The sequence below is a fragment of the Ptychodera flava genome, chromosome 6 (assembly GCF_041260155.1).
Source record: "Ptychodera flava strain L36383 chromosome 6, AS_Pfla_20210202, whole genome shotgun sequence".
Taxonomy (NCBI): domain Eukaryota; kingdom Metazoa; phylum Hemichordata; class Enteropneusta; family Ptychoderidae; genus Ptychodera; species Ptychodera flava.
In genome coordinates this window covers 377,456-399,918 of record NC_091933.1, presented here as the reverse complement: position 1 = coordinate 399,918, position 22,463 = coordinate 377,456, and the positions used below count along the sequence as shown (strand labels likewise).

The 22,463-nt window shown below is 37.9% G+C and overlaps 2 protein-coding genes across 2 annotated transcripts; one reads left to right on the top strand and one right to left on the bottom strand.

Moving 5' to 3' along the window:
* The first annotated feature begins 1,466 nt into the window (after positions 1–1,466).
* Positions 1,467–12,521, top strand: LOC139134527 (sodium-coupled monocarboxylate transporter 1-like). Its single transcript, XM_070701386.1, has 8 exons — positions 1,467–1,590; positions 3,234–3,322; positions 3,729–3,847; positions 4,145–4,299; positions 5,881–6,086; positions 8,241–8,339; positions 8,871–8,996; positions 11,470–12,521. Exons 1-7 carry the CDS (start codon positions 1,528–1,530, stop codon positions 8,875–8,877), a joined length of 738 nt encoding a protein of 245 aa, XP_070557487.1. The 5' UTR covers positions 1,467–1,527; the 3' UTR covers positions 8,878–8,996; positions 11,470–12,521.
* Positions 12,522–15,371: 2,850 nt separating this feature from the next.
* On the bottom strand, positions 15,372–22,463 carry LOC139134526 (uncharacterized). Its single transcript, XM_070701385.1, has 4 exons — positions 22,125–22,463; positions 18,817–19,413; positions 17,652–17,772; positions 15,372–16,034 (listed from the first exon to the last, which is right to left on the bottom strand). The coding sequence occupies exons 2-4, from the start codon at positions 19,402–19,404 to the stop codon at positions 15,931–15,933; spliced, it is 813 nt and encodes a 270-aa protein (XP_070557486.1). The 5' UTR covers positions 19,405–19,413; positions 22,125–22,463; the 3' UTR covers positions 15,372–15,930.

Below are 22,463 nucleotides of genomic sequence, written 5' to 3'. Positions count from 1 at the left end.
CCATTACATACTCCGCCTTGGTATTTGATGGACGGTGCATCAAAATGTGTTCAAATGCACTTGACATTATGATTATTACAAGCTAAGGCCCATTGAAGTTATTAAATGTTGTACACACACAGTCCACTTTGGTCTGCCATATCTAGCAAAATGTGAACAAAGTGTCATTGACGCTATTTGGGACTCAGATGATCAGTACAGTAATAGTAGAGTTACCAATTTGCATTTCTCATCTGTCAGCTGACAGTTCCATCGAGAAAAAAGCTTCATCTAAGGCTTTGATGTTCAGATGTAGGGTTCCTTTGCCATATTGTCATTTTAAATTTACTATCGATAGAATAAACCTATTGTTGTGTTTGGTCACAACGAAGATTTCTTTTAGAATTTAGAATTCTTTTGAGAAATTGCAGTGACTTGACAATCGCTCCCCTCTTATCTTAGTCGAGTTATACTCTTTTCATGCTTTTCGAGAATGTTAATCCATGCAGTTTCTCTCAATAGAGTTAAGTAAATGTGATAGAAAATTGCGTTTGAGACGTTTACCTCAATGAAAGCTTTCCCTTTATTCGTTTATACTTGGTCAGGGAACCAAAGAAAGAAATTGTTCTTCCCTTACTAAATTCATGTGTCTATAATGTGGGGTGGGTGAGTCCAAATTGTACTGATGGTGGACTGGTAGACAATTTAGTTATAGCCTTTCAAATTAAGACAAATTTTAATGTCATGACGGTTTAAAGATATAAACTAATGTGAAAATTCATCTTACTCTATTCTATGGATAATTTAAGCGTTATTGACAAAGTCTCAAGAGAATGATCGGAAGGAAGGGATTCTGAGGGTTCTGCACAGACAAAGCAACACCAAAAGAGGTTAGGGAATCGATACACAGAGGTTACTGTTGTAATTAGCGGTGTCACTTTAAAGATGAAATTTTAATATAATTCTAATTAAAAACAAATCGTTATGGTTTGTAAATTTATCTGCTTTGTATACGACAAGCTTATTGGCGAACAATTAGCTCGTGGACCATATTTCATGATGAGTGCATGAATAGATACAGCTACTACAATCCTTCTTTTCAGCTGGAGCTTGGATCCAACTGTTCGTCATACCATGTGGTCTATGTACATTGGTCTAACATTAGGTTTTCTACCTACTTATGGGATCAGCCAAGCGACCGCCCAGCGCTTTTTCAGCTGTCCAAGTATAAGAGCTGGTCAAAAGTAAGTCAAGAAATGTGTGACGCTGTTTGTACCGAGCACTCAATAAACAGGCGATACTAGTACTTTAAATAAGTTTAGTAGTATCATTGACGTGTTAAAATAACGGCGAGGTGGGAAACACTTCTACCACCTGAAAGACGTTATTGACAATTGTGATTGTGTCATATCCATTGCATGACCAGCTGTATCCTGTAAAAGTCATTCTATTGTGTACACACAACTATTACCTCTTTTCAGAGCTTTGTATTTGAGTTTACCCATCGTCATATCTATCATATCGCTGCTATGTTTCTGTGGTGTCGTTATGTACGCAACCTATGCTAAATGTGACCCTCTGACGGCCGGTTATGTCGAAGTCGCTGACCAGGTAATTATAATTAACTTGTACACAGATATTGATGCCCTCTAGTGCCTTCGGCCATTTCTATTATGCCTTGTTCATCATTATTGAAAATTCTGTTAAAACAATAGTCCATTTAACATCGTATGCCCCAATTTATGGGCTAATGTGCAGCATCTCGGAAGCTGTTATCCAGTTGGTTGGCTGAACTTACTATTCTGCAGGAATTTATTGGTGCAGTATTCGGAACAGGAAAACTACACTATTGTCAAAATAAAGTAGTATACTGTGACGTAGCCACTCGATAGTTAATATTATATGATATTTTATGACTTGAATTTAGTTTGTATGACTGACAATGAATGACCGACAGTGACCTATAGTAACCCCTTCTGCACGTGGTGCATCGTGAGAACGACTCCCTTGTTTATTTTCGTGACCTCTGATGTAACCGTTCATCCGTCTTTAGTGAATGTATTGTTTTAACAACAGCTTAAGTCATTAACACCGACCGGACGCTTAAGCAGGACCTCCTGCGTTATGTTGACAGATTACTGATGGGAGCGACCTTACTGTCTTTCACGTATGCCGACTCTCTTTTAGTTAATTATAGATGCATATCAAAAGCATGACAATATGCAGATTTAGAGACGATTTAAGTTGTATACATTCTAGATAGAGAGACACTTCACTTCACTTCACTTCGCTTCACGTCTTGACGTGTTCCTGTACAGAGATGTAGACGCTCTGAGACTCTGACGTACCGACTTTAGTGAGAAGCCCAGTCTGTTTGACTGTGGTGGACCACGTCTTTGGAGAACCTGTAGAAGCTGTAGAACCATAGACAGTGGAGGGGGAAGACTTCCCTCCACTGTCTATGGAGAACCTGTAGAAGCTGTAGAACCTGTAGAGAACCTGTTGCGACGCTCGAGACGACACTGACCGTGACCGACGCCTATTATTAGACTAGTGTGAGACATAGAAGTTTTACCGTGTAACTTATGTTACTCAGCTGAATAAAGTGCTACGACTTAGAATATATTTCGGTGTATCGTGCCGTCTCTTATACGTCTACTGCTATATCAAGCCCACGCTACGTGACAATACGATGAGTTAATTGCAGGTCTATTGACTTGCGATAAAATGTTCTTAATAATGTTTTGTTTTTATATGACATCAGACATGAGAAAATTCAAATAATTTTTTTGTTTCCCTGTGATCATCCATTAAATAATTTATGATTTTGATAACTCTCGTGACATATTTCTACGAGGCTTTGAAATAAACATAACGAATGAAGAGCTACCTAGCTTTTGTGGTACACTTCCTGAACCCAACAATCCTTAATCCGCCACATTCAACATTATATTATAAGGATATTGTATTAAAGTTTGAGGAATAAAGAGAATACTTTGTTTTGAGTTTTCAAAAACATAATGGCGTTCTTTTATATTGCTATGGGAATAAAACCAAACATCAAAAATGTATACTTACTAAAATAACACCGGAGACGTAGAGGTGATCTCGTTTAACTAGAGAAACATACGAAGACAGACTGGCGGACCGGTGGACAATGGCACACAGACTAATGGACGTTTGCGATACACGGAAAAAGTAGGCAAAACAGATTTGAAATTCTTTCAACTGGAACGAACTTCTTCCTATTGCAGAGAATGGCTTACTTTATCGCCGATAAGTTTGCACGACTACCAGGATTTTCTGGTTTATTTCTGTCAGCTGTCTGCGGTGCTGCTTTAAGGTAACTAAGCCTGAGATCTACAGATCTTAATGGAGGCAAAATATCAGTTTACAATAAATATACTTTATCCCATCAATATAAAGTTTTTAAAGATTATTTTTCAAAATGCGTTATTAGATTTCTGTACTGTTACTGTCCTCATCGAATCGCAATGGAAGCCATGGTGATATTATCACTAGTCCAGACCATGTAGATTGAAATGAGAATGGCACATTTTACTGTTCTCATACCTTCTTTCATACGCCGTCAGCTAGCCCGCGCCAAGTTTCATATGCATGCATGAACGATTTAAAGTTACAATATATGAACAAAGCAAAGTATTTGGCATTGCTTCGGAATTTGTTGATACATCGTAATAGTAAAACTGATGATATATACACGTTTTGCTTTTCTTTTCATTTGTAAGTACGCTGTCATCGGGGTTACATTCACTATCGGCTGTAACTTTGGAAGATCTCATCAAAAAATGTTCATGCGCCTCGACAATGACTGACAGAAAAGCAACAATGATTTCCAAAGGACTTTGTAAGTACATTAATGGTGCTGTGAAAGACATGATATCAACATATTATAGCAGACACTCGATCTGAGTAAATTTCAATTGATTTAAGTCTTACCAAGCCTGTGTAATCCTAGGTGTTAAATTAGCCGTGACGAGTATAACGCCTGAAAGTTTTTATCAAATAAAACAACGACTTTGAACAATGAACTGTCATTATCAATGAAATTACCTTTCCAATCTAACTCTGCGCGAGCTGACGGGCTATATGCGATATTAAAGCATGATTGTAAATATTTCGTATTTCTTTTGTTGGTTTCCAGGCATAATGTATGGACTGGTTGCTCTCGCACTTATACTGGTAGTTTCACAGATGGGTTTGATTCTACAATTAGCTTTGTCCCTAGGAAATCTAATTCTTGCTCCTGTGTTTGGTATGTTTACACTCGGAATTTTTTTTCCATGGACGAACAGTGTCGTAAGTATACAACATTCAAAACCACACATACTCCCGACAACCCATGTCAAAGCACACCACATCAATCCACGCCACGTTACACCTGCATGGCTACAAACACCACACCAAATAAACTACATAACAAAACATCACATCGCAACATACACATTCATTTGATATTTAGTCAGAAAATATCTCTGTGGTAGTTTGAAGGAAACAATGTCATATCCACTTAAACGTAAATATGTTGTTACTCTACAGCTCGCCGATCCTCAATTTATGAAGTTAAGTTTTGCGCACAGGCTCATGTGACTCTTAAAATGTTTTCAAAACTATATGAGATGATAGGAAACCGAGTCACATCAAAGTATAACTGCGGCGATGTTGAAAATGTATACCGAGTCGATATTTGTAAATCGTTTTTATGTCCACTTTCCTTATAACTTGCATGTTAACGCTAAGCTTGGTGAAATACCACGGCAAACCTAAACAGAGTGTCTCCCTAAACTACCTTTGGCGTCGGTCGTGAGTGAGTATAGGCTCTGTCGTGCACGTGACAGTGATTCATTTGACATCGTATACGGTGGTGTAATGTACTTGACCTTGTTATGCAAACCATCCCAGTTCAAACTGTTAGCCACACATTTGAAGAAAAGAGTTATCACAGAAATGATAATTCAATAAGATTTGTCCACTAAAAAGCGATATTCTTATAATAACACAAACGAACAAATATTGATTGAATGCACATTCCAACGTCAAGTTCCTATAGTACAGACTATACGCTCACGGATTAAGATCAGATACTTAATTGGGGAGAGTTGTTTCTGATATTTCTGATTCTATATCTCCTTTGAAAATATTTGCACCATTGATTAGCTGAATACTCTGAGAACATTGTGCCATCACAATAGGCTTTAATTTCTGGATAGTGAGCATTTGTGTGGTGAGTTAAATTTGCAGGGGCTTGTTCTTAGCAATTTTGGCTGAATTTTATGAACATATGCACATGTGGGCGATAGAAAGGCTTCAGTAAATAGTGTATGGTTGAACGGATCCTAGAGGGTATGCAGTTACGGATATCACATTAATGTAAAACTCATAAGGTTATTTTAAAAGATGACTTAAATTTTTACCAGTTTGCGAAGAGACTTCTTACATCACTTGCAGAGTAATGAAAACAGCTTGTTAGGTCTCCATACATACCTCATGAAGAACGTCACACTCTTGGTGCTCAGTAGACATCATAAAGAGGGCGGTGTTCTTTGTGAGGTGGTCACTGTTTTCACTCGTGTTACTTACATAACAGCGTTATGAAGCAACATCAGTGTGTTCACATAGGTTGCACTGATGATGTCACAAGCTGGAATTGTATAAACTTGTATATGACTGTGCACGCCATCCTGCTTTTCAATTATATGCTCCAGCTTCATTATTATCCCACAAGAATTGGCAAAGTGTCTAAATTCTATTAAATTATATTAAAATTATATTTAATTATATTAAATTCTATTAAAAATATCTTTTCGTGTCACCTTTTGATTCTGATCACAAATATCCTTTTGCAATAAGTGGAAAGGCACAATATGCAATATCTTACAGGGTGTTATATTCGGTGCTCTTGCCGGCATCTCCGTCGCCATGGTTATATTGATTGGTAAATTTATATACCCACCATCATGGCCCATGTTACTTTTATCAACTGAAGAATGCTTGCTAGCGTCGAATTACACGAACTTACTGACTTCTCCGGAAATGACCACCATGGTCCTTGGAACAACTACAGGGGGCGAACTTTCTGTAGCCGCGTGAGTAAGAGACTTAGGCTTTAAATATTTGGTATTATTTTCTTGATAGTAGTAAGCAATGACCGGTTTCAGAAAAAATCTGCCAATATAATTGTTTGTGTCACCTTCTGGCTCGTAGTTTTGTAATCCATTCAACTCATTTCTGATCTGTTAATTGGTTTCTATAAGAAGAACTAATAATGCCTTGTTCAGAAAGAGTGACTTGTTTCCACATCTTAAAAAAAACGCGGGAACCACTATAATTATATATTAGAGCCAAAACCACTGGCGCTCTTGAGCTGGAAAGTCTGCTTGATCGATCGATCGTCTGCTCGATCACATACTCTTTGTTCTGCCCTGTAGTTGCGGTGGTGGAGGGCAGATCAAAGAGAACGCGATCGAGCAGACGATCGATCGATCGCTCAATCAAGCAGACTACTCAGCCCACGAGCGCCTGTTGCCCAAATTAGGGGAAATGCCTTTTCATAAACATTCATGTAATACTTACATTGGTCAGAGGATTTATATCAAAGTATTTAGCATAGCGGGTAGGGGGTCATTTGTTTTTGAGCAAGGAAAAGAGGGAGAGTCAGCATTTATTGTACAAGCAATCGGGGAAGGCCAGTGCTTTTCACGCAAGCAGTTTTTGAATCGCACCAGCCCTCCCCTATTAATTCTGCCGAGGCCCTAAGGGACTGGTCAGTTTCTTCAGCCTGGGGGGGCCGGTGGATTCATGGGGGGGGGGGGGGGTTCACCCTATTTTTGACTTTGGTGATGGGGGGGGGTCACCATGTTTTTGAAATGCCCAATAGGGGGGGTCAGTGTGTTTTTTGAATTTTGACACAGGCTCATCATTGCTTAAAATGCTAGTGTCAGCCACAAATTTCATCATTCAGTTTTATTTTTCGGCGCGCCCTTCGGGCGCGTAACTTTAATAATCAGTCATATTTTTCAGCACGCCCAACTTTAACATATCAAGCATACATACATCAGAGATATCTGTATGTTCAATATTTTTCAGCGTGCTCTTCAAGTTCATTACTTTAATATATCAGACATTTTTCAGCATGCCCTTCAGGTGCATGACTTTAATATACAAGGCATATATATCAGAGATATCAGGATGTTTCATATTTTTCGGCGCGCCCTTCGGGCGCCATACTTTAATAAATCAGAGATATCTTGATGTTTGCTTAGTGAAAGTGTACCATTATGAAATCTGCATTTCATATGAAAAGGATGACAAATTCCTGATACTTTTCTGTTCTCTCTATGAGAATTCAGTATGAGAAAGCAACATGCACAAATACAATATATATTTGATGCAATGACTTATTTTAGATATAGAAAAATGTTGTGAACAAAATAACAGTTAAAGAAGGCAGTTTTTGTCATTATTAGCTGTGCTTTTATGGTTTCAATGTTACCAGAAAAGGTCCTCTCAGACACTGTATACATCAGATTGTCTAAAAAACCTCTCTATGGCTCCTCAGGAGATTTAATAGGATGGTTGGCAAGTCTTAACACCCATCAAAATTTTTAATTCACTGCTTTTTCCTCTTTGATATTAATGATTGACATCCATTTCTGTACAACAGTTCAGGACATCTGGTTAAGCATAGAAAGTGTGAAATACATTCACAGCTCATTCAAAATACAGCTCATTCAAAATGTACTGTATTCAAACTTTAAGATTGACACTTTGAAATTCCTATCTTACAACTGACATGTCAACAATTTCATTAAAACATAGAATGACTATTTAAATATAAATGTATGTAAAATGTAAAATATAATATATATATATATATATATATATATATATATATATATATATATATATATATATAATATATATATTTATATAAAATTTATGTCCACCTTTTCTTTTACCTATGTCGCGCGCCGGGGGGGGTCACCCTGTTTTCGAAATTTGGAATGGGGGGGGTCACCCTGTTTTCAAAATTTGGAATAGGGGGGTCAGCCACTTTTTGACGTCGGCAAAAAATAATCCACCGGCCCCCCCAGGCCGAAGAAACTGACCAGTCCCTAACATGTGACTGGCCTTTCTTCAAGAGTGCCAGTATTTCACACTAGATACAAGCACCTCATTTTGAGACACTGATGATGTCCTTTGAATCCTTTGGTGCACGTGTTTCTTGTCTTCGTATTTAGGAATGGATTCGCGTCTTTTCTTCATTTATCATATCTTTGGTACAGTCCGTTAGAAATCGTTGTGACTATGGTAATTGGACATCGTTTCTTTCATTACAGGTAAGGAAGCTCACAAAGTATCAGGAAGTGTCTAAGAAACCATTAAAATACGATGGAATCTGACCCTACTATACTGTCATCTCACTGATCAGAAATCCATACTGTTACTACAGATCTTTCCAGTCAACTACTTTAATGTAGCAAAGTTTACCCTGGATACTTTTCAAATAAAAGTCTATTAATGATGTTTCTCAGTGGATGGTAGTTGTAAATGTGCATGCTCACAGAATCTTGCTCTCCCATAAATATAGGTTGAAATATAGTGCACACAATTTAATTATTAGAATTTGCATATGTGAAATACATGATCGCAGCAAACCGAATTAGTGAAAAAATAAATGAGGTAATATGTTGTTCAGCATAATGCACTTCCTTGCCTTTTACAATTTATCACCGGAGAAAAATTGAATGATTATGCCGTGTATTTCCATGATTAATACACAGTTGATTTATATTCTATCGCATACTTAACCACCAAATCAATTAACGAGCGAGTGTGCACGTTTAAAATTTATTTCTGTATTTACACAGGACCTAATGACCCAAGCGACCTTGACAGCCAGGTAATATCGCCCTTGGTTTACAAGCTATGCTGAGAAGAAGCCATCAACGACTGACCCGATTGAAATGGAGCAGGCTGTACAAGATATGTCATCGGTTAGTTATCAAACTGCTGTACGCACTGACGAACCTAGCTGAGGGTCCATAGCTGTGCTGTTTTCGGACAGGATTTCTGCCTTTTCAGAGCTGGTTTTGACTTTTACGTTTTTAACCCTGTGGAACGTAAGGGACTGGTCAGTTTCTTCAGCCTGGGGGGGGGGCCGGTGGATTCATGGGGGGGGGTCACCCTGTTTTTGACTTTGGTGATAGGGGGGGGGGTCACCATGTTTTTGAAATGCCCAATAGGGGGGTCAGTGTGTTTTTGAATTTTGACACAGGCTCATCATTGCCTAAAATGCTAGTGTCAGCCACAAATTTCATCATTCAGTTGTATTTTTTGGCGCGCCCTTCGGGCGCGTAACTTTAAATCAGTCATATTTTTCAGCACGCCCAACTTTAACATATCAAGCATACATACATCAGAGATATCTGTATGTTCAATATTTTTCAGCGTGCTCTTCAAGCTCATTACTTTAATATATCATACATCTTTCAGCATGCTCTTCAGGGCATGACTTTAATATACAAGGCATATATATCAGAGATATCAGGATGTTTCATATTTTTTGGCGCGTCCTTCGGGCGCCATACTTTCAAGATATCTTGATGTTTGCTAAGTGAAAGTGTACCATTATGAAATCTGCATTTCATATGAAAAGGATGACAAATTCCTGATACTTTTCTGTTCTCTCTGTGAGAATTCAGTATGAGAAAGCAACATGCACAAATATTTCACAATATATATTTGATACAGTGACGTATTTTAGAGATAGAAAAATGACAAGATATCTTTCCTTCTCATTGATGCAATTATTTTCCTTTGTTTCATAGGTTTTCTGTAGAAAGATGCTTTTTATGAACAAAATAACAGTTAAAAAAGGCAGTTTTTGTCATTATTAGCTGTGCTTTTATGGTTTCAATGTTACACAAGAAAAGGTCCTCTCAGACACTGTACACATCAGATTTGGCTAAAAAAGCTCTCTATGGCTCCTCAGTAGATTTAATTGGATGGTTGGCAAGTCTTAACACCCATCAAAGTTTTTGATTCACTGCTTTTTCCTCTTTGATATTAATGATTGACATCCATTTCTGTACAACAGTTCAGGACATCTGGTTAAGCAGAGAAAGTGTGAAATACATTCACAGCTCATTCAAAATACAGCTCATTCAAAATGTACTGTATTTAAACTTAAGATTGACACTTTGAAATTCCTATCTTACAACTGACATGTCAACAATTTCACTAAAACATAGAATGACTATTTAAAATATAAATATATGTAAATTGTAAAATATAATATATATATATATATATATATATATATATATATATATATATATATATATATATATATATATAATTTATGTCCACCTTTTGTTTTACCTTTGTCGCGCCGGGGGGGGGGGTCACCCTGTTTTCGAAATTTGGAATAGGGGGGTCACCCTGTTTTCAAAATTTGGAATAGGGGGGGTCAGCCACTTTTTGACGTCGGCAAAAAATAATCCACCGCCCCCCCCCAGGCCGAAGAAACTGACCAGTCCCTAAAAGTCAAAACCAGTCCGTAAAAGGCAGAAATCCCGTCCGAAAACACCACAGCTATGGACCCACAGCTATGACTAACCAAGTGTCATAGTGCTTCGTTCATCTCCGTCTATTTTCTAAATCCCAAGCCTCTGTGCAGTAGGTAATTTAATTTTATCGTATCGCTACTTTTCTTATCATATTCTTTTTAGGAACTTGGTAGACGTTAAAAGACAGTGGGCTGGTGGTTCAGATGTGGGTCATCAGTTTTCGCCCAAGCCAGTTTAGAAGGGTCGAGTAATTCCCATCATGCATTTTGGGGAGAGTCACAATTTGTCGCAGCTGAGCATATCGGCATGTACGTAGCAAAGCAATACAAAGTAATGAGCACAGAGAAAACAGTTGTTGGTTGAATACATTTGAAAGATAAATGTGACCATTGCGAGTTGATCTCGGTTTATCTCGTTTCCAATAGGATTAGCTACAGTTATCCCCATTGCATAAAAAATGCTTGATTAGTAAATAACAGTTGTCCCCAAATATTTATCGTGCATCCAAGTTTAAAAAACAAACAAACAAACAAACAAACAAACAAAAAAGCTTGGCTGCCTCCTGGCAAAATCTGTCCAGTCCCTTATGTTCCTAGAAATGTCCAAAAGAGTATCTTTTAGTGATACAGACAATAGCCAGTGGATGTACTAAATGCTGTGGTGAACGAAGCGGCAGAACGGTTGTCTCCTAACACCATACACACACACACACACACACACACACACACACACACACAAACACACACACAAACACTGGTACATACAAAGTACATTGAGAGTGCAATGTTGCCCGTGAGTTATTGCTACTTTTTCAGGTTTTTTAATCTCTGTGTTAATGATAACATTGGTGTACTTGTTGTCGCTGTAATATAGTAACCCGATATCTCTTTCTTTGTAGGTCACACCGTACACCGTCACAAATCCCTGTACTGTCACAAAAAGTCCAGAATAGGACACAGCAATTTTGCTTGTTACCGGAGGATATCCACTGTCGTAACATTGGCCATATTCTATCGCCTCTGCGGCAGTTTAAATATCAAAGTTTTTTATTGCCGTGCCATTTGAATGTAAAATTGCGCTACACAAACACAATAATTGTATTTGATAATTCTATATTGTATTAATACTATCGCTTGCCACAAACTAATCTGACAAACTTGAGTATTATAGTAGCACTTAAATACTGTTTAATTACATTCACCTGTTTAAAGTGCAATACAACTGAGTGATGTATATGGAGACTGAAAGCATTTACCATAAAAAATTCTCTGTTACTTGGTGTTATCAATATTATTTAAACGTCAACTTTAAAACAAATAATCATTCAACCGATTACTTGCGGCCTCTGCCCTATATAACTGAGACCAAGAAGAAGAAAATGAACTTTATATAATTGGAATTCGTTACACTAGATGCATAACAAGGAGGAGAATTCAAGAAATAATACCGACGACGTCTAACTGGTGTAGTAAGTACCAATATAAACTGGAAGATCTGATCGGTGGCCACACCATTTTGTTAGTGGACAGAATGAGGAAAGGCCGCGTCCAGTCTCAAGAGGGAAGGGTAGAACCCAGCCTAGAGCAACGAATCCTGCAGTCTAATATCAACATTGTCAGCTCATAAGAACACACCACTCTACTGCAAAGAATTGCAAGAATGGGGAAAATTTAGTGGTTGTTAGCAGAGGATGAAGAGTTTATCGGAAATGATTGAGGAAGCTGGTAGCAAGAGTGAAAAAATCGACTGATTTGAGAGCCAGATTATGTTTTTGAGGAGTTTTTAAAAGATACCAATCTGACTGTCACGTCTTGGTTCTTTCTTTTGTTCAGCTATTATATCCACTGACGAACGAGCAAAATTAATAGCTGGGGGACGGGATGGAAGAGAATATGTGTGAGTTTGATAAATAAATAAATAAATAAATAAATTCACTCTGAATTCAACAGACAACAATGGTATGGTGTCGATCTATCTATTTATTGATTACAGACGATGCGAATGTAGTCACTGTGTTTCTTTTGCGTGACCAGGTGGACATTCAAAGTTGTTTTACACATTTCATGCGATACCAGGTGTGATCATGAGTTCGTTCTGGAAGCACACACATTGCACGTCGTTGTCATGTACACGCAGTGTGGCTTGCATACTCCACGCACACATTTGCTTCCTAGTTGTGAATGCCATTCCTGTGAAATTTCGATTTTTCGGCGATAATGACGTTACGTTGAGTTGTCACTGTCCCGACTGTTCTTCTTCAGAAACACTTAATTTTTGTTGTGCTCCAGTGACTAAGGAACGTCCTGTTGATTGAAGTTTCTTGCTGTAGTGCAGACTGTTTGTCAAACTCAATTCTCTACTACTGCTGCATGCTGCATGCTACGTCCTAGCTCTTCATGGACTGCCGCATAAGAATAGTTTGCGTATTTTGTGACTGGTCCACAGGATTCTGTTCGTAATCGACACAGTTCAAGCCTACAGAACACGTCTATCTGGTCTGTACACTATTTTTATTGAAACAATAATTGCCTAGTTTTCACTTTTAGTTACCAAGTCACGCTTAGTAATTGTAAGCTTAACACCCTATATTTAGAATATTCGTTATTTAGTTTTATTTCATAAGTTCAAGTTTTATATATCATTTGTGATATTTAGTGATCTTTGTTTGACCGACATGGTACTCGTCACGGGTTTTGAAGAGAACGAGTTCGTATCCCTTCAATACGGTCAAGCAAAGTATCACCGTAATGATTCAAAATGGTGCCAAAGTTGAGTTCAGAACTTTATTCTTTCAAGACCTTTAGCAAGTAAGAAAATCTAAACTTCCGTTCATTGACAGCCGCTATGGAGTAGCTATGGAGTTTTCAGACGGGTTTTCTGCCTTTTAAACGGGTCGATTTTGACTTTTACAACTTTTGCGGACAAGAGTCGTAAAAGTCAAAACCTGTCCGAAAAAAGGGCAAAATCTCGTCTAAAAACACTACAGGTATATAGTAAGTGAGGCTACCCACAATTCCCCTTGGTTTTTTTCACTCAGATATTTTTTTGCTAAAGGCTTTTCAATTATATCAGTTTCTGAACTATTTTGAACTTAGAATTTAATTTCAGGATTATTTGTTAAAAATATGTTCCAAAATTATTATGTTTAAAATCCAAGAGTAAAATGAATGAGAAGTCAATGTTTAGAGGAACTAAAACTTGTACACTTGTCAAGATAAAGTTATCAGCAACTGAGATGGTCTCATTATATCACCTGGCAAACATGCAAATTTCCTTTGTTACGAACTTTAAAAAAATCAATACCCTTTCTTTTGCCAATACATATGCAGTTTATTAGTTTCCTTGAAAATGTTGTGTATGGCTGTCAAATATCTATGTCGACAAAATTCCAAATTGCTATCTCCTCCGCGGAAAAGGGGTTGACCTCATTATTCACAGTGAGAAATCAGAAAATTATAATTATCAAAACTATGTTGCCAGAATTTTGAAATATGAACCGAGCTGTTCTGTGTACAGAAGAAATTTGCTTCAGTTCAGTGAGTGATCTCCCTGTGTACAGATCATGGAGAATTGTGGGTAACCTCACTTACTGTGAGGTATGGACCCAAGGCTATGTTAGCAGTAATATTAGAAATCATGACATTATTGCCAGTCAGGGTACCTCAAGTTAGAGCTACACCGGTTGTTGAGTACACTACCACTGCAGGTAGTACTGTGCTTGAATTGGCAGAAATTTAAGGTTCCAAGACAAGAAATTGACCTTTTTAGCTATCGATTCTCTAGTGGTTCACAAGCTCAGAACCCCCGTAAATTATATATTTTCGGAAAGCCTAGATATAGGGGAACATTTTTGTTACCATAATGTCACCATTCTTTACATTACTATCACGTGACAGGTAATTTGTATAACCTTTCAAAAATTGGTTTTCCCTACGTTTTGTTTCAATGCTTTAAGATATGTGACTGAAATTTGTGTGAGTGCAAACTGTCTTAAGAATCTTCCAAAGTATGTCTCAGAATTTTTTTAAACCTTCTTAAACAATTTTTACGCCCAAAAAACTTCCAGAGCGGTGAATTTAACCCTAGTTAATTTATTTAAAATTGTGCTCAAAAAAACACTAAGCAAGATATAAAAAATCTGAGACACGCTTTGGAAGAGCGTTGTGACAGCTTGCATTCCATCAAGTTTGAGTCAGATATTTTGAAGTATTGAAACAAAACATAGGGAAAACCGATTTTTGAAAGGTTATGCAAATTACTTGTCATGTGATAATTATGTAAATAATGGTGACACTGTGGTTATCAAAATGTTTCCCTATATCTAGGTTTTCAGAAAACGTATAATTTACGGGGGTTCTGAGCTTATTAAGAACCAGAGAATTGTTAGATTAAAAAGGTCAATTTCTTGTCTTGGAACCTTAATTTGAAAAAGAAAAGCTGAAATTTACACGATAGAAGACAATTGAGGAATTCAATAACAAAATACACCTAACAACAAAAAATGAAACTTTAAACAGCGTTGATGGGACCAAAATCACTTGCAAAAAGAAACAATGTTTAGTAGAGAATTAGACAGCTAATATCATGGATTGTTGGAAAGTCTAATTTTTAGAAGCAAAACTTTGAAGTGAGAAGTCCCCATTACACGACAATTTGAAGTGAGAAATGTGTACGAGTGTCTAAATTTAGTCACAAAATTTTGAAGTCATCAGGCCATTTGTTGGATTATAGAGAGAATGGCGTAAAAATTTAGGCTAGAAATTATACCGACTTATTGTCATGGAAAGCAACAACGATCTGTTGATATCAATATGACCTGTGATCCTTTATTTGCATATTGTGCTAAAGTTTCTACATGTCATTTGATTTATTAAATTTAGGATGTGATGACTTGCCGTCGCACAAAGTTCCTGTATTTTATCTGTTTCTTAATGTTTTGCATGGAAGCGAGTCTTTCAATTTCTTCACTGTAAGGCAAAGCCGACGACTATTCAGATAAGTTAATATCAGCAGAGTTTTGATTTATGAACAATACTGTGAACGTTTACAGATAGGCAATAGAAATCTACAATTCAACAGTTAAATCTATAACAGTGTACTGATGACTTGAACATCCACTTCCGACTGTAACAACGTCGCATCGAAGTTTGGTAGACTGTGACATCAAATTAATATCCAATGACAGTGTATCGATAATGTCAGGTGTACAGACATTGCTAAATGTAAATTATTAAGGTATTCAGTGATAAGCATAAATGGCAACTCAACTACAATTATTACTTTTAAATATGTCTGTGTCCTAGAATTTGAATTCTTTTATGACAACTTTGACACGGACTTGGGGCATTACCATGACCATTTAAGATCTAGGAAATGGTTGATGAATGGGTAATTTTGGATATAGATCATGGGGACTCGTTGATGATGGTTTCCAAGGTGGTCGACCCTTCATGGAGTTGTTGTCTGAAAACAGTAAAATAATAGGTATTAGTAGCATTAATGGTAAACACGATTGGAACTAATTTGGGATAATTGGATGGTGAAGTAATGTCTATTTAATATACAACTGTTATCTCATCTGCTTTTCTTTTTATATTACACACTTGTTTTTATGAGTAGTTTGCGATATTGCAACATTCAGCTATAATGGCACCAAACACTTTTGAGAAATTTGCAAAATATGAATAAATTAGTTCCAATCGTGTTAGTTGTAGGCATGGTCGGCAATATGAGATTTTGTAAAGACGCAAACAACGCAACGTATCAGCAAATACTTTCCAAGACTACATTTGCCAGTTCTTGGAAACTCTGTTGACGTTTTCTTTGTGGTGTCTCATTTCAATTATGGCGCCACTTTCTCACTGTTCAGTTGCGGTTATAAATGCCTTGCATACAAAACATGTCTTTGGCTTTTTCATCGATAAACTGGCACATAAACAGTGCATTTGATACTAATCATTTGATATCTATTGTTGAGGAAATATCATAAAAACAAACACTGCATGTCATATTATGCTTGTTCGGGCCACTGTTTAAGGCACTTTTCGCGATCCCTGTCAAATGATGCATCTCTTGCTTGCATCCATGTAGTTAATCAGACAGATAATCTAGATCAATTCAAATATTATTGATTTGCTTCCGCTATCCCACTGATGTATTGTTGAGATGGATTGATATGAGTGAGACAGAGGCTTCTGTAAACATGGATACTCAATGTTACTTATACGCAACAGATTACTATGGGAGGATTCGGAAGGCTGTGAAGAGATATATATTCCGTAGCATTTGGAAGACATCACACGGGCAACAAACCAGCCTATCTGACTTCAAGAAATTTTATCCAAAGGGAATTTGAGTATTTTTAAAGTGTTAATGTTTCACTCCCCAACTGCCTAAAACTCCTCAGTGCTGCCCCTAACCACTGCACCACAAGAAGTCTCCAGCACTATTTCCTATTGCAAAAGTTCCACACTGTCTCTCATCAATAAATATTTTTTGTCATTCCCACTTAAGTGTGCTCAAAATAAAGATAAACCATTCCTCGCCAAAGGATCGCGCGGCATTTAAGCGATGCTCTCTTCTCCGTCATCTGATTGAATAAAATAAATACCCTCCCAGCATCAAACCACTCGAGAACACGTTTTTATACGAGCTGCTTCATTGACTTCCCATGACGTCAATAGTCGACAGTATTCAATATGAGGGCATGCGCAGTCCTAACTGTGGGTCCATAGCTGTGGTTTTCTCTCGGGGATCCTGCCTTTTACGTGATGAATTTGACTTCTGTGGCTTTTCGCCGGTTGAAGTAAGAAATCAATATGTAAAAGGCAGAAACCCCGTCAGAAACTCACCACCACAGTTATGGCTACGTCGTTCCAAAGTTGGCGATTACTCGTCGATTGCTCGCAGCTATGACTTCGAAACTTGCATCATGCTATATCTGAAGGTCGAGATGTGTCAAGTTTAAAAAGATTGACGATGAAGCTTTTTTTATCATGACATGCTATGTACACCTGTATTTCAAATCCAATGCCATAGTGAGTTGACGACTGGGACATGGTTGTAACGCATCATTCTCACCTTTTTGTGTGATGATTTCGTCTTTAGGTGTTTGTGGTGGTGTAGGAACTGGAGTCTTGGTCAGCAAATGGTCATATATACCCATACCTAATTCACGGGTAATTTCAAACCATTCAGCTATCTGCAAATTGAAACCATGGTAACAATCGAAATGAAACCAATTTTTGTGTGTCTCATACTTTACGTTCCAAGTCATATGTACGTTTTGCCAGACGACGTCTAAAATTCCCGTAATTGCTTACGCACACGACAATTTTTCACATTATTATGTAGTCGTTACAATGTCATCACAATATACTGTTCTTCTACATTTATCCCTGGACAGCATAGCTTGTGTATTGTCAGAGAACTGTGCCTATACCTTGTGTAAGCTGAGCTGAAGGTCAACCACTCTTTCTTATCAGTGCACATTAATTGAAAGTCTTCGGGACGGCCATTCTTTGTATTTAAAGGGCTTTTACTAGTAACGTGAATCGCAATAGTAAACTTTGGAGCTCTGGAACCGACAACTGACTGGAAAGGTCTTCATCAGTCGGATTAAGTCAGTTTTTTATGTTTCTGTGAAGCAGATGGTTGCTTTGTACAAACCATAGACAGTGGAGGGGGCTTCCCCCCTCCACTGTCTATGTACAAACTAACTTCGTCCCCTGATCATTCAAATAAACAGAATTCAATACAACATATGAAAATTAAATGTTAAATATGACATTGTGTGGAAAGCAGACTGCCTGAACAGAACTACACAAATTTAATGCGCCCCATAGCTCGAAATTGGAAAGAAGCCATGATCAGGGACCATTGTTTTGCCTAATTTCTTAGTTTTTGATATGTAGTATTTATAGCAGTGGTACTATGGAAAGAGTTCCTTAAGGCCAATCCCCTCATTTTTTTTCTTAAGCAGTATATATAACAATTTTAAGTATGCTAACCCTAAAACTAGCCCTAACCCTAATTCTAAACCCCTCCAAAAGTTGCCTTTGATGTGCACCCTCAAAGGAAAGTCCGCGATTAAAGTGATTCCGGGGGGGGGCTAAAGGACCTCTTGCCGATACTGTGAACAAATTGCTCTGGTCAAGAGAATGTCCCTGGGACAGGCGAACGGGTCGAAAACTCCAACGTTCAACGGGTGACAGGCAGATAACTTACCACACAAAATTACACTTACCATATCTGGTATTTCGTCAAGCGTTTTCAGAAGAATCGGCAGCAGATTTACAACCGGGGCCCATGCTGAAACCTCGATGCAATCAAGTCCGCGCAACTCTTGAAGCGTCTTGTATTTGCCTAAGTCCATAAAATCATTGTCTTCTTGCAGAAATTTTTCGATGAAGTCGATTTCTTTCAGCGATTTTTGACATGCAGATTCCTGGTCCGGATGAACGGTTAATTCTCGAATGGCGCCTCCGATCCATTCACTGACGCGTGCAGACAGATCACGAATTGCCTGACACACATCGAGAAAGTAGCCCAGAACCACTGTGAAATGCGTCGTTCTTTCAGGACCGTCCATTTCTTTGGAATGATGGTAACATTCACGGACGTCGTTTATGGTACGAATGCTGTGGGCGTTGAGATCATTTTCGGGGACTTTTGGTGTTCGCTGTAACGCATCTAAAAAACTGCGGGTCTGTCGGTAGAGGGACGAATATTCACCACCACGGATATGATTAACCTCGCGGATAAGTTGTGATGTTGCATCCTGCAGATACTCCATCAATAAAATGGGATCAAAGCGTTTCCCGTCTTTGCTCATCTTGTTTTTCTGAAAGTACAACGAACAAAGGAGAATAATATTAAACAAAATAGTGTTCAGATCATGAAGACTGGATCTCAAAACAAGAATAAAAGTCTTTAATTGTAAAAGAGCTAAAACTAGAAATAGGTAAGTGAGAAACAAAGCCTATGGTACTGGAGAATTGACACGAGTAAAATGAATGATCTAACCATTATTGTTGTTTCTGATCCACATCCCTCTATAGTTTGTGTATGAGATATGGCGAAAGGGCTTTGAAATTCACGAGTTTTTGGCTGTACGACCACTTTGAATGGAGATGGTTTAGTGAGAAACAAAGGCTATCTAAGCCGTACATATTATCACAACACTTTTACCTCAGTGATATAGGGTCTTCCTAATTTTAGGATGACCAGTTTAGTAATTCTCTATTTAAATGACAGCCAAAGTAATAGTTGTTCTTCCGATGTTTTGCAGTGTTCGAGTTCTGACCGTTTTGAAGAGAAAAACTTAATCGTGACATTCAAATGAAACACTTCATTCACATGGAGATTGTTCATTATGAGATTATCGCAGGACAGATAACCATCATTGTTGAGGAGGCTAGTAATGTAACATGGAATTATACATTCAAATGTGATTTCCCTACGATGAGATTGTGCCTATTATTTCACATTTGGCAAACTTATCTCTGAGTCTCCCCTAACAAATCGAAAAGGGACCGTGGTAGTCTAGGAAGAGTTTAGAAGGAAGCTTTACATCGTCTAATCGACTGAAGCAATTTCTTTGACTTCAAAAATGTCCCACATGACCTCTAAAGTGCCCCGTGCTAATCAGATTATGGTCCATATCTCTATTGCTCTGACCAACAACTAGTATTGAATTGATAAAAAAAAAATAATCCGACTTCAAAAGTGTCCCCAGTAACCTCTAAAATGTCCGCTGATAAGTCTTATGAATTTATGCTGCCACTGCTATATCAAAGTACTTTTAATGTAAGCAAATACTTTGACTTTAAGTGTCCCAGATAACCTCTAAGTATTCATTGATTATACATGTATGATCATAGTACCCTTCCACTACTTTATCCAACAACTAATATTTAATGGAAACAATGTCTGACCTCAAAAGTCCAGAATTCAGCTTGCCAACACAGCCTGTATACGTGTACCATGCATTTGTATCATTGACAAATGACTTTCAGTCTTGACTCTAATTCAGTTATCACTATATTTATATATAGGCCTACGGGCTTTGTTAACAAACTGAATATTGTGTTTTTCAGTATGCTGTAGGGAGACAGCAAGAAACTTTATTTGATACATGGCATAGAAATATGGAACAAACTATCAGCAATTGCAGCTGCTGCCCCGTTACAAGACCAACCAACTTGTTGTTTTTATGAAAATTTAATGGCATTCATACAATTTTACATGTTTTTGAGATACAAGTACTAAAAATGTGACAAAATGGTTCCGGATTTTGTTTTAATTATTACTAACGTTAGAACCATTGGATGACATCCAAATGTTGGGAACTAAATTCTTTTCAAGTCCCCCCCCCCCTGTAGGCAGAACAACACTTTTGAGTCTCCCCCTCTACTACCCTTTGAATTTTCGAATCCACCTGAATTACTCCAGCCCCGTCCAATCACCATTTTTGCGAACGCAGCCTTAGCCTCCGTCGACTCTCCCGTCAACTTAATACGTCCATTTGCTTTTGGCCTGCCTCAAACAGTTTTATAAGTGCTATATAAAACGTCTACCTCACAGACCCTGACCCGATCGCTCGCCTACAAAAAGTAAGGTCCGTCTCTTTGTGCTGCATGGTTTAATGTTTACGTTTTTGCACGGACGGAACTAGTGAAGAAATCAAAGTGTAAGTCTGTTGCTGAGCTTCTTTCTCTACGCTTATTTGATCACTTTTCTGAATACGCATATTAGGAAGTGGGCAGATTTATCGGTAACTATGGTAACAGACTATAACATGTAGCAGGCGATTACAAATGTTACACGAATCCGTACGAAGTGTAGGACTTTTTTCCGTCGCTGAAACATTCGATCTGTCGGTACAGAGCTGTAATCAAACTCTGTAACATCGCACGATCATATTGACGTGCCAGCGTTTTCTCAGCCGTGTTACGAAAAAGCAATTTGTTCATATAGGATTTCTGACATTGACCATGACGATCCAATTATCATTTCCGTCCAATAGCAATAACAATCGAACAGCGAATCTCAAATTTGCAAGTTGGCATGTAGCTCATGTCGACAAACCCTAAAATTATCGCACAACGCGAAAATGGATCGTGTAATAATATTTCACGAGCAGGCGACGAACTAATAATCCTTTGATTGAAGGTGAATAAGCTTACAATAGCGATGGAATATTATGCATGGCGGGCGCTGCATCGTTGACTCTCATTTTTAATACAGCAATCTTGACAAGAAACTGATTATAGGGGTTTCTGATCAGATCGTGCATTATAGAAGGCAAACTAAGAACATGATGAGATCTCGAATGTTTGGTATGATTTTTGAAAGCATAACGCAATTCAAATACAGCAGATTTTTTATCGTATCATTACAGAACAGAAACAACCATCACCGAAGACAACGACAGTTACGGTGTTCAAACATGGCGTGATCATTGTATCATATTTCAATACCTGTTTAAATGGTACCTCCCAAAGCCGGGTGTTGTAGTGCAGACTGACACGTAGAAACTATGGAAGCACTCACCTCAAATAACCCGAAACTTCAACAATTTACGTGAATTATACAAGGTAATCCTAAGCGAACGTTTCAAATCGCCTGTATATTGATAGTGAAGGGACGACTTTGCGTGTGTTGTCTGATGAATATAAACACTACGTTTTTGTCCTGGTTACGGCCATGGCGACGAGAGATGTATACGCCTGCTATTCAATGATACAAAGCGACCTGAAGTAAACGAGGCCGAGGTCAATCTTTGATTGTAAGTGAATAAGAAAAACAAGCAGACCTCTATTCACAAGTGTTCCACAGAAACTATTATTCAAAATCTCACCAACCACAAAATCTTTGTCACTATGTAAAGGT